The sequence below is a fragment of the Mytilus californianus genome, unplaced genomic scaffold (genome assembly GCF_021869535.1).
Source record: "Mytilus californianus isolate M0D057914Y unplaced genomic scaffold, xbMytCali1.0.p SCAF_1, whole genome shotgun sequence".
Lineage (NCBI taxonomy): Eukaryota > Metazoa > Mollusca > Bivalvia > Mytilida > Mytilidae > Mytilus > Mytilus californianus.
The window spans coordinates 94,272,660-94,291,325 of NW_026262581.1; the positions used below are offsets into that span (position 1 = coordinate 94,272,660).

Here is an 18,666-nt window from a genome sequence, read left to right on the forward strand (position 1 = left end):
AAAATCTGAACTTTTTTTTCAAGTAGTCACTGAACCATGAAAATGAGGTCAAGGATATTGGACATGTGACTGACGGAAACTTCGTAACATGAGGCATCCATATACAAAGTATGAAGCATCCAGGTCTTCCATCTTCTAAAATATAAAGCTTTTAAGAAGTTAGCTAACGCCGCCGCCGCCGCCGCCGCCGTAGCCGCCGCCGCCGCCGGATCGCTATCCCTATGTCGAGCTTTCTGCGACAAAAGTCGCAGGCTCGACAAAAACCATCTGATAAAAGTAAATTACCAAGTGATTTCCCTAAAGATATAATACATATTTGCTCTATTTACTTCTAATCATAGGATGAATTCTACAAAATGGTTTCAGTAACATCTATACCTAGGAGTGTTCATTTTACTGTTATTATTTCTAATTCCCCTTACCAATAGAGACACCAGCATGTGATCCTACAAAATTAACATTGGTTTGAGATATGGCTCCCATTCTGATCTGATCAAAACCTCTACTGAGGAAACAAGCAAATGTGCTAATAAAAACAACAGCTCTGTCACGACAGGCAACTCCTATGCCAGTTCCTATTAGATTTTGTTCAGCTATAAAACATTCAATAAATCTGTCTGGGAATGCTTCCTGTTAAAGAAAAAAAATCAAATTAAATATAAAGTGTTTTCTCTAACATCAAATAATTACCACCCACCATGTCAAAATGTATTCCCATCAAATAAGGGCTGTTTCATTCAAACAGATAAGATACCAAGGATTTCAAAATAAAAGATATCTATGGCCAAGATTAAACATTTAATATAGCCAGGATTTTCAGCATATATGATACAGAGGATTTAAACATGTGATTCTTAGAGCTTAAACAGAGAAGACACCTAAGATTTAAATACTAAGGCACCTTTGGAACTGGATATAAATTAATAGAAGCAATTTAAGATTTGAGTTTGTATTGACATCATAAATTTACCTTGAATTTGATGGAGAAAGTGGAGTTCTTGACATCACCATCCATAGCCACTACACGGTTATTATTTTTTCCTATTTTGACTAAAGCTGTGCCATAGGCTGCTCTGGTGGCTACCTAAAATAAACCAGATAAAATAGTCAATAAATTCATCCTTTCTCATTGGATATAAAAATTTATTATACTTCACGTTAAAATGCCAGATTTTGATTGGCTAATACGAGGGAGATAATTTACTCTATCCCATGGCTGAGCGGGAGACAATTTTTTGAATGTCACCCACTCGTGAAGACCAATCAAAAATCGATAATCTAAAGGACAGTGAATTGAATTTACATCAAATAATTAAAGACAATACTCAATTTCTACGTTTTGGCTCAGAATTTTTTCATAGATTGTCAAAATAAAAAAATAAAAAAGTCTTGCTTCAATTCTGTTGATTTTTCTAATACCTGTAACGTTGTTATGTACGTGATGTCATGGTAAAATACTTTACATTTAATATTCAACAGTAAAAGACAATAATGATAGGACATTCAGTATAATAAATTAAATAACACATAGCTGAGAGGGTGATGATAGAGCAGATTGGTACCCCTCGAAAAAACATTGTCAACCTTGGCTTCGCCTCAGTTGACAATGTTTTCTCGGGGTAACAATCTGCTCTATCACCCTCTCAGCTATGTGTTATTTATATAAAGGTCAATCGTATAGACAATTAACAGCTGCGCCATGAGCGCATGATACGCCCGTCGTCTTGTGTGTGAATTTTTATGCAATAAGCATAAATAGTTTCTGACATACGGCGTGACATGCGAAAATCCCCTTTTTCTTTACAAAATACTCAATATCTCTAAAATAAAATTTTGAATCAAAACCAAAAAGTATACAGATCTTTAGATTAATATAAATAAGAAGTCTGTAAAATTTTAAGCAATAATCATAAATCGTTTTTGAGATACGGCGCGACATGTGAAAACCCCTCTTTTAAAAAAAAAAAATCAATATCTCAAAAATAAAATTTTGAATCAAAACCAAAAAGTATACAGATCTTTAGATTAATATAACTAAGAAGTGTGTAAAATTTTAAGCAATAATCATAAATCGTTTTTGAGATACGGCGCGACATGTGAAAAACCCCTCCCCCTTTTTTTACAAAATACTCAATAACTCAAAAATAAAATTTTGAATCATCACCAAAAAGTATACAGATCTTAAGGTTAATATAACTAAGAAGTGTGTAAAGTTTTAAGCAATAATCATAAACTGTTTTTGAGATACGGCGCGACATGTGAAAAAAAACACACACCAGTTTTAGTTACTAAGTCCCGTAACTCAAAAAGTTTTAATCTTATTTTCACCAAAAAGTATACAGATCGTTTGACCATCATAAGAAACAACTATGTTAAGTTTCATGAAATTTAGATAAGTCATTCTCAAGTTACGGTGCGACATGTTTACGCCGGACAGACAGACGGACAGACAGACAGACAGACAGACAGACGCTGGACATTTGTATACCATAATACGTCCCGTCAAAAATTTGACGGGCGTATAAAAATTATATTGTGTGCTTGTACCAAGTTTCTGTTTAAGTTGATATCCAAACTGTGTCATGAAAATTCAATACCATCAAAACTACACAAGCTAATTAAAGTTTTTCCTTTGTAGTAATTTACTCATCTTCAAATAACAATTAATTAATAAATGATAAATTTAAAGTAATATACAGCAAGGTAAATAATTGTAAGATACCATTTCAATGGTTCATTATTGCTAAGGTGAAAAAGCTAGTTTCAAGGGATTTAACACTAAATCTACCAGGGTCCACCTGAGTAATTTAGACTTCCAACACTTTTTAAAATAGCTCTTGACAAATTTAAAATCAAATGGGCAATTTTCCATTTGATATCTTTATCTTTCCCTCATAATTTTTTAGTATTTTATCAAGGTTTCCTTCTCAATAAAGAATGATCTTTCCCCGACAAAATTTGAATATTTCCAATCTTGGCTCTTTTTTCAGTTACAAATTCTTGTAGCTGAAAATAATCAACTGAACCTTTAGTAACCTCAAAATGCACAACTGCTGGTATATGTGTTATAAAGGAACTCTATCAAATTTCCTTCCATTCAACAAATTGGACAAATTTACATTGTTTCAACGTACTTGTTTTAAAAAGGAAATGCCCCAAAAAAACAATCATATAAAAAATAGAACATATCTATAAACTAAACAAAGTATTAAGCAATTCTGTCAAGTTTATTTCAACATTTAAAATCTTCCCCTTGTGTAGAAATGAGAAATGCCATGTTTTGCCCTGGGAACCTGTGAAAATAAATCAAACAAAAGAATGAAATAGGTTTTGCACATTACACACAGGTTCAACAGATTTTGTAAATTCTATACTAAACCTATGACAACTGTTCATGCTCATAAACTTTTGTAACAATGAGACAAAGAATCATACAAATACAAAAGATACTACAACAACCAAACTTACTGTTTGACCTTTCTTGTAATTTGGAGGTTCAGATAATGCAACATTTTTAATATTTACTGCTGGGGCATCATCAACTATAGCACCAGGTTTTAATCCATGAGGTCCTTGGTTGGACATGTTATCTTTGATAGCTTTAAGAGCATTAGCCGACTCTTTGCCTAGAGCCTTTCCATGCCAATTCATCTGATCTTCGATTCCTGAAAAATTTAATGTAGTTACCTGAACATGTTTTATGCATTGCTTTTTTAGCTAACCTGGATTTTTTCAATTAGATAAATGACAGATGTATTTAAGGGCTATAACCCCTATAAGGAGTCTTCTGACAATTTTGGTCAAACATTTTTGCCTGACCAGATTTTCTCTAACAACTTACAAAATGGCAAATGAAACGAAGTATCAGTCTAAGAGAACTCACAGATCCTGGAGGCTAGTTCAAAGCTTAATTCAACTTCTAACTTTGAACTATTTTAGCGGACTAAAAATAATGTCTCCCCTTCATCTCCAGCAGTGACTCCAGTAAAGAAAAAGCCCCACAAGCACATTCTAGTACTGAATGGATGGGAATCTTGACTGTTTTCAATATATTTAAAAGTGTGTGATATCAAGGGGTTGTGCATGACCCTCCAAAAACCCCTTACAATGAACAATATATATTGTGCACTTAAAAGGTCTTGTCGTGGCAGTTCAGAATATACATGGTTAAAGGTGAGGATCTGAACAGTTTTTGATGTATTGAACAATTAACATTATATGGTGTTCTATAAAGGTCATTGCCATTATAACTAAGAATATACATGATTAAGGGGTGGGAATATGAAGAGTTTTCAAGATATTTAACAATTAAAGATTTGCTGGGGTGGGGTCAACAACATAGGTCATCTCCAATTGTGTGCAACATTATATCTTAATGTGATGAAACCATGTGCAGAATATAAATAAAATGCTCCGCAGGCGCAGCTTGATACGACCGCAGAGGTCGAACCCTGAACAGTTGGGGCAAGTATGGACACAACATTCAAGCTTGATACAGCTTTGCATTTGGATTGTGATTAAATATTTGACACAGCATAGGTTTCTGACACAGAATGAATGTGGTCTAAGAACTTAAAAATTTTAAATTGGACATTCACCTATTATGGTCCAATATCCAAAATCTAAATACATGGTTAGATTCAGCATATCAAAGAACCCCAAGAATTCAATTTTTGATGAAATCAAACAAAGTTTAATTTTGGACCCTTTTTACCTCAATGTGGACAAAGTTGATAACGGGGCCCAAAAATTCAAAAATCTAAATACATGGTTAGATTCAGCATATCAAAGAACCCCATATATTCAATTTTTGTTGAAATCAAACAAAGTTTAATTTTGGACCCCGATTTGGACCAACTTGAAAACTGGGCCCATAATCAAAAATCTAAATACATGTTTAGATTCAGCATATCAAAGAACCCTAAGAATTCAATTTCTGTTAAAATCAAACTAAGTTTAATTTTGGACCCTTTGGACCTTAATGTAGACCAATTTGAAAACGGAACCAAAAATTAAGAATCTAAATACACGGTTAGATTCGGCATATCAAAGAACCCCAATAATTCAATTTTTGATGAAATCAAACAAAGTTTAATTTTGGACCCTTTGGACCTCAATGTGGACCAATTTAAAAACGGGGCCCAAAATCCAAAAACTAAATACACGGTTAGATTCAGCATATTAAAGAACCCCAAGAATTCAAGAATAAAACCCCATTGAAATTGGTCAAGAAATAAGCAATTTATACGAAGTATCTTCTTTTGCACAATACTGTGCAATTAAATATTTCTTGCTATTGCGCAATACTGTACAATTGACAATTTCTTGCTATTGCGCAATATTGTGCTATTGGATATTTCTTGCTATTGCGCAATACTGTGCAATTGAAGATTTCTTGCTATTGCGCAATACTGTGCAATTGAAGATTTCTTGCTATTGTGCCATATTGTGCAATTGAAAATTTCTTGCTATTGCACAATACTTATTAAATAATAATTTACACATCCTGTTTGGTGTGTATCTCCTACCATATCATTATTATTTGCTTTTAAATATAAATCAGAAATAACCAACTTAAAATGGAAAATTTTAAAAGAAAAAAAGAAAAAAAAGGAAAAAAAAAAAAAATCCCTCCCCCCAAATTTTTTGAACCCCCTTATGATTCATCACCCCCAAACTCAATCCCAGCCTTCCCTTTGTGGTATGGTACCTTGCAGTACAATTTCAGAGAGATCCATACACTTGAACACAAGTTATTGTCTGGAAACTAGAAAAATGTGTTTTTTGGCCCCTTTTTGGCCCCAAATTCCTAAACAATTAGGGCAATTACCCCCAAACTCAAACCCAGCTTTCCCTTTGTGATATGGAACCTTGTATTACAATATCAGAAAGATCCATACACTTACACACAAGTTATTGTCCTGAAACTAGAAAAATGCTTGTTTTTTGCCCCTTTTTGGCCCCCATTCCTAAAATATTGAGGCAATTACCCCCATCATCAATCCCAGCCTTCCCTTTGTGGTATGGTACCTTGCAGTACAATTTCAGAGAGATCCATACACTTGAACACAAGTTATTGTCTGGAAACTAGAAAAATGCTTATTTTTGGCCCCTTTTTGGCCCCCAATTCCTAAACGTTTCAGCAATTACCCCCAAACTCAATTCCAACTTTTCCTTTGTGATATGGAACCTTGTAGTACAATTTCAGAAAGATCCATGCACTTACACACAAGTTATTGTCATGAAACTAGAAAAATGCTTGTTTTTTTGCCCCTAATTCCTAATATTTTGAGGCAATTACCCCCAAAATCAATCCCAGCATTCCTTTTGTGATATGGAACCTTGTGGTACAATGTCAGAGAGATCCATACACTAACACACAAGTTATGTCTGGAAGTTACAAAAATGCTTATTTTTGGCCCCTAATTCCTTTACTGTTGGTACCATAACCCCCAAAATCAATCCCAACCTTCCTTTTGTGGTATTGAACCTTGTGGTAAAATTTCATAGAGATCCATTCACTTAAACTAAAGTTAGAGTGCGAAAACCAATGTGTCTTCGGACGACGCCAGACGATGACGTCGACGACGACGACGCCAACGTCATACCAATATACGACCACAAAAGTTTTTTTGCGGTCGTATAAAAACCAATGTCAAAGGATAAAAAAGTTTGTTCATGAGACAAAAATGTCTAAAAAAATCTAGTATATTGACCTTGAAGTTAAAACTTAGGGTCACACGAAAGTCATGATTATATATGACACACCATCTTATAGTTATACACCTTCATGCCAAATATTTTAAGCCAGTGTCAAAAAATCATAAAAAGGCTTGGCCTTGAAAGAGTTATACGAGAAGAAAGATATACTACTAAAATTTAATATTTTCCCTTTGTTGAAGGGGAGACATAAAAATTCACATTATATAGCCTTTTTGAACTCGTTCTCCACGCTCACTCAACAAAAAGCTTCATATTGTGACTTACAGTTGATATTTTACAGTATCATGATAATTGGAACAAATCAGCACTGATTACAGTAACTTAAATGAAATAAATGTTGTATTAAGAGTTATTCAACTTAGATATTGTCTATATGTATATTCCCATGTTAAACACTTAATTGCAGACGAAGTCCTATCTTTTACATCTTGGGACTAATCAGACTCTAATTGGATTCATTCTCCTTTTTTTATGCAAGATCAAACTCACCTGGAATACCTTTCCCTTTAAAGGTTTTAGCCACTAAACAGGTAGGACGACCAGTTACTGTAGAAGCATCATGGAAAGCTTTACACAGAACCTCAACATTATGTCCATCAACAATATATGTGTTGAATCTGATCAAATAAAAAAAAAACATTTCAATATCATACATGGATTTCATTTTAAGCCTAAGCAGGTTTAATTGCTTATACTTTGCCTTCTGAAATAATTATGTGATGCCAGATATTTGTATCAATAAAGTGACTAAACTTTTACACTATATTAAAAAGATGAACAGTTGGGGGAAAACACTGAGTTAATTATTATTATATTTTGCTGACTTCCAATACCAAAATAGTCTCTTTTGTCCCAATATTTGCTTCCCTTTCCTGACTGTTCAAATACCAAAAAATCTTTAAAATGCAAAATATACTTTTGAATCTTCTAGAACTTAAGAAAAACTCTTTGGAAATTTTATATCATGTTATTGCATGGTTCATGAAACAAAGGGTTGTAAAAGACCATGAGAGAGTTATCTCCCCATTAGCATTAAAAAGTCTTCAGAAAAAAAATATTGATTTCCTTTCCCAGAAAGGCATGAAGCAATGAATAAGATAGTTTGATGTATGGACAAGATTTGAACAAACTGTATTAGTGATTGTAAAAAAGTCTTTTTTCAACTGATTTTTATAGTTTGTTCTTATGTTGTGCTGTTACACCACTGTCCCAGGTTAGGGGAGGGTTGAGCCCTCACAAGCATGTTTATCCCACCACATTCTTTATGTTCCTGTCCCAAGTCAGGAACCTGTAGTTCAGTGGTTGTCATTGGTTCATGTCTGTCATTTTGTTTTTTGTAAATTTTGTTATAAATTAGGCCGTTATTTTTTTCAATTGAATTGTTTCATATTTTTCATGTCGGGGCCTTTTATAGCCGACTATACGGTATGGGTTTTTCTCATTGTTGAAGGCCGTACAGATGTCTATAATTGCTTACATCCACTTCATTTGAACTTTGATGGATAGTTGTCTCATTGGCAATCATACTGCATCTCCTTATTTTCTTATTTTAATAAGATGGTTCCCAGATAAGCTTGGATATTTTACCCGAAAGCTTCAGCTCTTGCTTTGTAGGTTGCTACGTCATGCTGAAGACTTGTTGGATCACTCTGACCAAGACGGTTGACATCAAAGACGGCCACAAGATTGTCCAGTTTGTAAAAACTAGCAAATGCCATGGCTTCCCACACGGATCCTTCAGCACTCTCTCCATCTCCCATCAAACAAAACACACGGTAACTGAAAACAAAGCAGTTAATTAAAACATTACAGATTATAGCAAACAATAAAAGTATTGGACTGAGCAAAAAACTGTTCGTTTTGTACAGTGCAAGCTAAAACAATCCATTAAAATAAAACAAGAGAGTAAAAAGTATTCCATACAGAATAGTGAGGGTCAAAATAAGGATCAATCAAGGGTAGATAATAAGCTGCATCAAGAGTATCACATACTGTTTGTTTTATAAGAAACATGTATTGTTGATGGATGTCATAGAAAAAAAAAAATATCTGCAAAATATTTAGAATCATTTTACAATTTTTCATATGAAATATGATCTCCAGATATAAACCCAGTCTTTAATCCTTTCTTACTGTTGGTTTACCATGCACCCATTATATAAAACTTTCTCTTTAATTCTTCTTGTTAAAGTTATCAATTTATAATTTAGATAAATTAATGACCTGCTTTAACTTTTCTATGACACTAACATAGATTTAGCATTATTTATTAGTTAAGATTTTAAACATACTGGCTATGTGTAAATATCTGTATGTTCCTACCTTGCTTTGTCTATATACTTTCCCATGTAAGCCATACCAACAGCACAACTTAATCCCTGACCTAGTGATCCAGTGGCTACATCAACAAAATTCAATCTCTGAAATCATTTCATTAAGTATCATTATATTACTTAAATTTGAGTTATTTTGTGACATGATTATTGTGAATTGCTTGTAAATTGTACAATTTTTTCTTCCAAAAACTATTATTATTTTTGCATTATAATACAATACAATAGTACTGTAAAAGAGTAGTTAGTATCACAGGAAGAAACTAAAAGTATTAAAATGAGGAACATTAATTTGTGTCTTACCCTCTGGGCTTAAAATTTTCTATTAATATCTATAAATAGAACTTATTCATTCAAAAAAAAACATCTTCACCAACTTTCATGACTTTCTGTCAATTATTTTGAAATATTATTTACTTTTTAAAAATTAGATGTTCTGCAATTAGGCATACTTAAATTTGAGCAGAAACTCGAGATCATTGAAATTAAATTGTCAAAACTATGTATTCATCATTTGTTCATGATACTTGAGGCAGATAACAGTTCGTGCAATCCCTAGGCCTTTTATAGGTAAATCAATAATTGAATTTCAACAACAGCAATACTTTGCAAATATATATCCATTACAAAAAACTTTTCCGCTGGCATATGTTGCTCCACAATAACTTTATAAACTTACAGGTGTTGGATGTCCCTCAAGATCATTGTCTAATTTACGTAAGTTCAGAAGCTCTGAAGTTGGGAATAGTCCTGTCTCAGCCCAAGCTGCATACAGGATTGGAGCTGCATGACCCTGTAAAAATTCCATGAATTTAAAAACTAATTTAAGAACTTTGCAATCGTAACGTCAGCTGGCACTCGAACATCCACCACACTTCATTCTGATTTTGACTTAATTTGGGTACCGTTAATTGACAAACATCCCAATCATCATAAGATTGTAAACTTTACTGCAGAGTAGTGCTTAATTAACAAAACATTATGTACTGCCATTTTATAAAAGAAAGATACATTGTGAGCTATTGCTTACAAATTATACACAACTCAATGTTGTCGACTAGAAAAAAATGATAAAAATTACATTTATGTATATAACATTTAAAAGATACACATTATCTGCAACAAAAAGTAAAAGAAGTAAAACTGTGAGCTACTCCTCAATAATGAAAAACCCCTGCCTTAAGAATTTGGTAACTACAGGTGACTGATTTCAAGATATGCACACTTAGAAAAAATATTATTCATCTATTCAGAAACATTAGTTGCTTAGACCTGGACCTTTATGCCAAATTTAACCTGATACAATCAGGCATCCACTTAAGTTCAAGACATATATGAATTTGATCAACAATGTCATTTCCTTAACATGTAATTTATTCACTCTATTTAACATTAAGTACTAGAGGACTTTTTTTTCTTTTCGATTAAGAGTCATATTTACTTTAAAGAAATCAGATCTGTTTAAATAAATCTAATATCTTTTATTTATAAGGTGCTAGCATGCATTGCTACAACACTAACCTTCGACAATATAAACCTGTCATTAGAAGCACCTCGTGGTTCAGCAATGGTGTATCTCATGGTATTGAAAAACAATACAGACATAATCTCTGCCATAGAACAACATGATGTTGGATGTCTAAAGTAAATAAACAATAACACAAATTTAAATTATACAATAAAATTTGTTATGGAAAATGTCCTCACATCATTCCAAAGTGCCTTGTTGAATTTACATAGAAATCTACAGAAGATGTTTAACCGATTGATTGTTGGTGTTTAGCGCCACTTTCAGGACTATTGGAAATATCATGGAGGCCAGCTTATATTGGTGGAGGAAGCTGGAGTGCCGGGAGAGAACCGCAGATCTTCAGCAGGAAAACTGACAATCCTAGTCAATTAAGATTGGATTCAAACACACCTGCCATGTGTGAGGTTTGAAACTGACAACCTCAGTGTTGAAATGCAAGATAACAAGATCCTATGTCAAACAATGTTCTGTAAGTTTGGCATTGGAAAAATTCTTGGGTGTACTGTATGCATGGGGGATTTTTCAAATACAATGTACTTCTATCAACAGCAAAAGTAAACAGAAATCAATGTGGAATGTGTCCATGGGACACAGATGATGCCCCGCTTGCATATAATGTTATAAAGGAACATAATTCAAGAACTGTAAAAGTGACGCTACCCAAATTTGTACTTGACCAGAGTTTTGTGGAAATTAGCATTGTATACGTTTCATAACATTTAGTTGAGGCAAACTTAAGTTAAGAGAACGGAAACAAAAAATCCAGCAATTTTTCCATTTGTAAAGGTGCGTAACTTTAGAACGATAAAAATGATGCCACCAAAGTTCAAACTTGATCTGTGTTTTGTGGTAATAAGCATTGTGTATAAGTTTCATAACATTTGGTTGAGGCAAACTAAAGTTAGAGAACGGAAAAAAAAATTAAGCAATTTTTCCATTTGTAAAGGGGCATAACTCTAGAACGGCAAAAGTGAAGCCACCAAAATTCAAACTTGGTCTGTGTTTTAAGGTAATAAGCATTGTGTATAAGTTTCATAACATTTGGTTGAGGCAAACTAAAGTTAGAGAACGCAAACAAAAAATTTAGCAATTTTTCCATTTGTAAAGGGGCATAACTCTAAAACAGTACAAGTGACGCCACCAAAATTCAATCTTGATCTGTGTTTTGTGGTAATAAGCATTGTGTATAAGTTTCATAACATTTGGTAGAGGCAAACTAAAGTTAGAGAACGGAAACCAATTTTGGGATGTACATACGGACGTACAGACGTACAAGGGTAAAACTTAATGCCCCCTCCGCTACGGCGGTGGCATAAAAAAGTTCAATATAAGTGTTTATAAGCAGTAAAAAAATAATAGATACAAAGAGTGTTAGGTATGTGTTTCACCCATTATAATAAAATATATTTTTATAAATTTTTCTAGACAGCTGACATTACATTGACAAAAGAATGTCATTTCTTCTGACAAAAAAATTACATGAGGTTTAACTAACATAATCTGATTACCATGATTACATTTGCATTGTGATAAGCTTTATAATAAAAAGATTTGGTATGATTATCTATGAGACGACTATCCACCTTAGAACAAAGAACCAGGATGTTAATAACATGCTTTAAACTATCACATATATTGTTTGAAATACATGAAACTACACTACTGCTCATGTACTTTCAACCATTCATTTCATGTATAAAGCTTCATGATTAAAATGTCCTACAGTCAAGCTTATCAAATTAGAAGATTAATCTAAAAGATCCCAAGTTTTTTCTGAAAAAAAAATAAATTAGGATTTAACCTTTTAATTTTAAATTAGTCCCAGCAAAAAAAAAAGGGAAGATGCTATATTACAGCTATAAAGTTTTCTATGATTTTCCATCCAATGGGTATATCTATACATGCAGGTTATACTATCAATTTATTAATGCTGAGTCATGCATATGTTTTACTACTATGACACAAGCAGGAAAATTCCTCTTATGAAGACATCCTTTAACTTACAGATTTACTGCTAAATCCTGTTAGCCTATTTGTTTATAAAATCAACCAAACTATTGTAAGGCTTCTCTCCTTACTTAAAAAAAATTAAATGCGGTTTTAAAAATTCAACAACTTATTGTAGGTTTTTAAATTATCTAGAACATCAAGTAGAAGAAGAGTCAGCAAAATATTATTCAATCACAGGTTCAATCTTTTTTCATTTCCTACTTTCCCTTCCTTGACCATGTTGACTGTTATAATATCAATATCCTTCATACTTTATCAAAAGATAAGGATTTTTGTATATTTGAATCTTCTAATACTTTCCTTGCAAATTAATATCAACAGCATAGGTCTTTTTGCCTGTTCGGAATACCACAAAAAAATTTATAAGATAGAAAAATAAATAAATCTAAAAAACATTTTTCTAAACTACATTTTTATGGCTTTCCTATCATTTTACTTTATTTACCTAGTATTGCTATATTTATAAAGGAAGTACATAGTCAATTTTTTAACAACAGAACAAAAACCTGAACAATATTTAAACTTGTATTACCTAGGTGAAAGCATGTTGTTTTCAATCTATTCTGAGTTATAAACATAACTAATTTCACCTTAAAAGGGGGTTATGGTAAAACATGGGAATTGCTATCCTTTACAAATACCATGGTGAATTTAAATACATATACACTGCATTTTACAATGCACATAAATTCCTAGAAATTCTGTCAAAAAGTGTTTAAAAAAGAGTGATCAGTATTCAGTAACAGTATTTCAGTTATACCTCCCTCCTTTTGTAGTAGAAATCATGAAACAAAATTTAAAAGGTGAGCTATCTAAATATAATTCATGTAAGTCATGCTTCTTGCATATTTTTTAAATAACAGATTACTTTTTTAAAAAGAATATCTTTAACCCGAGTTTTTCACCTGTTTAAAAATTTAAATTGTTGGAGAGTGAAAAATCCATTTTTTAGAAAAATTATAGAAATTGCAACCATTTTTCAGCATTTGAAAATAAATACACAAATGATGCTAAAAAAAAGTTCTAATTTCTAAGTGCTGGAGTTAATACTGATCTTTAAAATGAAAAAAGACAATTAAAGTTTTAATCCTGATTTTTTTAAAGAATATAACTAATATGTAATTTAAACCATTCTTTTTTTCAGCATGGCAATAATTTCTAATGCATGGTAAAACTGTGACCTGCAAAGTATAATAACCTTCAATTCCTTGAAAGATTTCAAAATTTAACCACTCATGATCTTCTCGACAATGTCTGAATTTTCTGAATAAACTCATTGTTCCCTTTAAAATTAGGTAGCACTCAACAGTTAGGTGTGTAGTTTCGCATTTTGGCCCCTGTGGATTTTTCAAATATGAGAGCTAGTGTGCAATAAAATTCATTTTAGGATAGCTGAAGATTAATATAGCCTTCATAGTGGGTTTATAGGAACATCAAGATTGTGTAATGTATGTATTATGGGCTGTTTTCTGTATGACAGTCTGTATTTTCATATCCATACCAGACATTGGTCCGGCAATTATTGCACTGTTTTTTTTTTCTAACTTTTTGTCGCACGAACTTTGTGATTAAATTTTATGAAAACATGAGGCGAAAGCCACCCAATTTTTATTTTATCATTTGGTAGATTAATTTCAACAGTTTCAGAAAAGGTATCACTCATAGGCATTGAAATTCTAGTTTAAATCAAATTTTGGGGGAATATGTGACATTTTCATGCCCCTTTTTTGCAATATTTTATGATAAATAAATGCAGAATGTTTCCATGGATACACAAAATGAATTATTTTTCACCATTTTAACTTTTGAAAATTAAATCTATAGAAGATACTGATTACAAAAAAAATTTTTTGCGGTCGTATAAAAATGTCAACATTCACCTCAAAAGCTAACCAAACCTTTAAACAGACTTATTCAGAAGGGATATAGTTACGATACTGTTGTCAGGACATTAAAGATGGCATATTTTGGTATTAATATTGATTCACTCATAGGGTCTTTGCATCGGAAATAAACACATTTATTCTAAAATCAGTTGTTGGCATGATACGGGTTATGTTCTTCTCATATATTTGATGATGGTATGATACTAAACCCCTAACGGGAGGGATTGTGCTTGATTTTCATATGATGAAGACATAATCTTTCAATCAGTTTACTTGAGGTCTGGAGCTGGCATGTCAGTAAGAATCCGGGTCCGTTCGCGCCCAATCACGTTCACCCCCATGCACGTTCGTCCCCTTTTCACTTTCGCACCCTACACGTTTGCACCCAAAGTCCGTTCGCACCCTACACGTTCGCGCCCAATTTTTATTGGTTTTGTGTTTAATAATTTGTAAACGAGTTTTGGTAAGTGTATTGCTATAAATATATATTTTTTCATTGTTTCTAAATAAAGTGAGATTCTGACAAGGTTTTTTTTGTGTCAAGGTAAATGTATTGCTATAAACATTTTTTTTCATTGTTTTTAAATAAATTGAGATTCTGACGACCATTATTTTATTTTTGTGTTGAATAATTTTTAATCATGTTTTGGTAAGTGTATTGTTATAAATATTTTTTTCATTGTTTTTATAGTAAATAAAGTGCGAATCTGACAACGTTATGTTGGTGTTGAATTAATGGTAAGCATGGTAAGTGTATCGCTATAAATATTTTTTTTTTCATTGTTTCTAAATATAGTGAGATTCTGACAACGTTTTTTTAATGTGTTGAATAAATCTTAATCATATCTTTACATATATATATATAAATTTTTTTTTTTCATTGTTTCCAAATAAAGTGAGATTCTGACGTTTTTTTATGTGTTGATAAAATCTTAATCATGTTTTGGTTAGTGTATTGCTATAAATATTTCTTTTTTATTGTTTCAAAAGGAATTGGGATTCTGACGTTTTTTTTTTATATGTGTTGAATAATTCGTAATCATGTTTTGGATAGTGTATTGCTATAAATATTTTTTTTTATTGTTTATGAATAAAGTGAGATTCTGACACACATGAGACCAAAGGAGCCAAGCTGTTAAAAACAATTATCTTTCATGTTTTTTTATTTAAAATCTTCAAAGTTTTACTCATACCAAGCTAAATACATGCAGTATTTACATCAAAGCAAGTTAAAACAACCATGACAACAATCATGATTTTTAAACACTCAACAATAACACCAAATTAGGCTGTGTATAAATACCAATTAGCAGTAATCATACATAATTAACATTTAATAATTAATCATCAAATCAATTTTAAAAGAATATTTCATTTAAACATTCCAGAATTTTTATTTATGAAAATAAAAATATTTTGATATAAACATCTACAAAACATCTAAAAATTTATCAGGTTTTTGAATAAAAAAAAAAAAGGGTGCGAACGGACCTAGGGGGCGAACGTGTGGGGTGCGAACATGTAGGTTGCTAGTAGTCCTTTGTTAATTTATGTATCATTGTCATTTTGCTTAGTTTCTTTTGTTACCTATTCTGACATCGGACTCACATTTTTTTTTAAACTGAGTTTTCTGTGCGTATTGCTGTGTTTGTTTATTCTACATTGGCTAGAGGTATAGGGGGAGGGTTGAGATCTCACAAAACATGTTTAACCCCGCCTCATCTATGCGCCTGCCCCAAGTCAGGAGCCTCTGGTCTTTGTTAGTCTTGTATGTTTTTTAATTTTAGTTCATTTATATGTTTTGGAGTTTAGTGTGACCGTCACACTGTGACATCCATTTTCATTGAACTAGTACACATTTATGTTTAGGGGCCAGCTGAAGCCCGCTTCCGGGTGCGGGATTTTCTCGCTGTGTTGAAGACCCATTGGTGGCCGTCAGCTGTTTTCTGCTCTTTGATCGGGTTGTTGTCTCTTTGACACATTCCCCATTTCCATTCTCAATTTTATTAGGTTGTTCCATTCATTTTAAACACTATTCCAAATATTTTCAAACAACATGAACAATAAAAATATTCCAATGTTGTACATTAACCAATCAATGACATAATTCTCCAATAATAATTAAACAAGAATGCACACACTGAAATGTCTCGCCTGCTTTACTTGCCATAGATTTTATGTTGAGTCTTAAAGATAAAGGTTTTATTACAAGTATCACATAAACAAGGTCAGATAAATCCTGTCAGACAGACATGTACACCTTACAATTATAGTACACCAAATATAGTTGACTTATCGCTTATGGTAATTGAAAAACACAAAAATTCACCATTAACCAATGAACCATGAAAATGAGGTCAAGGTCAGATGATACCTGCAAGACAGATATGTACACCTTACAATAATTCACAAACCAAATATAGCCAACCAATTGCTATTAGTATTTGAAAAACAGAACAAACACAAAAACTTAACATTGACCAATGAACCATGAAAATGAGGTCAAGGTCAGATGATACCAGCTAGACAGACATGTGCACCTTACAATCATTCCATACACCAAATATAGTTAACCTATTGCTTACAGTACATGAAAATCAGACCAACAGACATGTAGACGTTGCAAGGAACCCATATACCAAATATAGTTATCAAACTACTCATAATAAGTGAGAAATTCACATGACAAAAAAACTGTATATTTTTTCTCAAGCAGTCACTGAACCATGAAAATGAGGTCAAGGACAATGGGCATATGACAGACAGAAACTTCGTAACATAAGGTATCTGATTACAAGGTATGAAGCATCCAGGTCTTCTTCCTTCTGAAATATAAAGCTTTATACAAATAGTTTATGCCACTGCCGGATAGTAATACCTATGTCTCGCATACTGTGACTTTCGTCGCAGGCGAGACAAAAATGTATGAAATTGAAACATAGGGCAGTCTTATATGCGATTTCATTGAACCTAAATGCTGAGATTACCATGAGATTGCGCACACTGGTCATAGAGGTCACTGCGTAAATAGGTCTAATGAGGTCAAATAATGGATTTTATCCCTCTGATAATTCATTGGAAATAATTGATATATAACTTGATTTTAATTGGATATGATATCATCTTAGGAATATGATCTTTAATTTTATACATAGTTTTGGATGTTATTAATTTGGATGTTTTTGTTTGTGATGGATAACATTGTCACATTGTCGCCTGTAACATAATGGCTGACCATTCAAGCATTGACTCGTTACATGAACTTTCTAGCATGGCCAAAATTATAAAATAATAGTTCTGATTGTGACATAAATTTTATAACAACAAATAATCAAAGGCAACTTATTTCGCCTGGTTATAACAATGACAGTGTTTTCGAAGCAAGTATAGAAAGCATCAATGTTGGAGGCAGAGCTATGGATGCTCCTGTCAATCAAAAAGACAAAATTACACGGGATGTTTATAACATTCTATTACAAAACCAAATTCTTATGCAAAATATGATGAAAAAACAATGACATTAAATAAGAACAATTCTAGAAAATGACACAATGAATAAAGATGAGGATGTTAAGTTACAACAGTTACAAAATTTACTATCAAAGTCAGCCTTTCGATGATGTATATGATGGATCTGTTTCTAGACAAATCATCAAAACAAGAACCTATTACAAAACAAGAGATTCAATCCTACACTGTCACATGTAGGGATACATACCAAATGCTTCAAGCAAGCTTTAGCGAAATAACTTTTAGACAAAGGAACTTTATCAAGGGTGATATTCAACCGCAATATAAAGCTTTGTGTGATGACACAACACCAGTGACAGATATGTTGTTTGGTGATGACATTAAAGAAAAAATAAAAGAAATGGATGCTGAAAACAGTGTATTTAAGAAAGTTTGGCATGACAAATCAAGTGGTTTTCATCAATCTACAAGAAGGCGTTGTCATGGAGTTGGTCAAGGATCTTCTCATAGATCGGGCAAGAGAAAACACAAAATTGATGGTAATAAAGTACATAAAATTGAGAATGGAAATTGGGAATGTGTCAATGAGACAACAACCCGACCAAAGAGCAGAAAACAGCCGAAGACCACCAATGGGTCTTCAACATAGCGCGAAAATCCCGCACCCTGAGGCAGGTTTCAGCTGGCCCCTAAAAAAAAATGTGTAATAGTT

General features: G+C 32.6%; 1 protein-coding gene and 1 long non-coding RNA gene across 2 annotated transcripts in view; one reads left to right on the forward strand and one right to left on the reverse strand.

Annotated features, from left to right (window-relative positions):
* Window positions 1-18,666, reverse strand: part of LOC127710436 (transketolase-like protein 2) — a 31,604-nt gene that overhangs the window by 4,463 nt on the left and 8,475 nt on the right. Inside the window, exons 2-9 of the mRNA XM_052216269.1 lie at window positions 10,578-10,695; window positions 9,736-9,849; window positions 9,046-9,143; window positions 8,311-8,502; window positions 7,213-7,340; window positions 3,469-3,665; window positions 971-1,084; window positions 423-630 (exon numbers count right to left, since the gene is read on the reverse strand). Coding sequence (XP_052072229.1) covers window positions 423-630; window positions 971-1,084; window positions 3,469-3,665; window positions 7,213-7,340; window positions 8,311-8,502; window positions 9,046-9,143; window positions 9,736-9,849; window positions 10,578-10,695 — 1,169 coding nt within the window. The remainder of the gene's footprint in view (window positions 1-422; window positions 631-970; window positions 1,085-3,468; window positions 3,666-7,212; window positions 7,341-8,310; window positions 8,503-9,045; window positions 9,144-9,735; window positions 9,850-10,577; window positions 10,696-18,666) is intronic.
* Window positions 4,403-18,666, forward strand: part of LOC127710853 (uncharacterized) — a 243,599-nt gene continuing 229,335 nt past the window's right edge. Inside the window, exon 1 of the long non-coding RNA XR_007986365.1 lies at window positions 4,403-4,443. This is a non-coding gene — a long non-coding RNA (uncharacterized LOC127710853). The remainder of the gene's footprint in view (window positions 4,444-18,666) is intronic.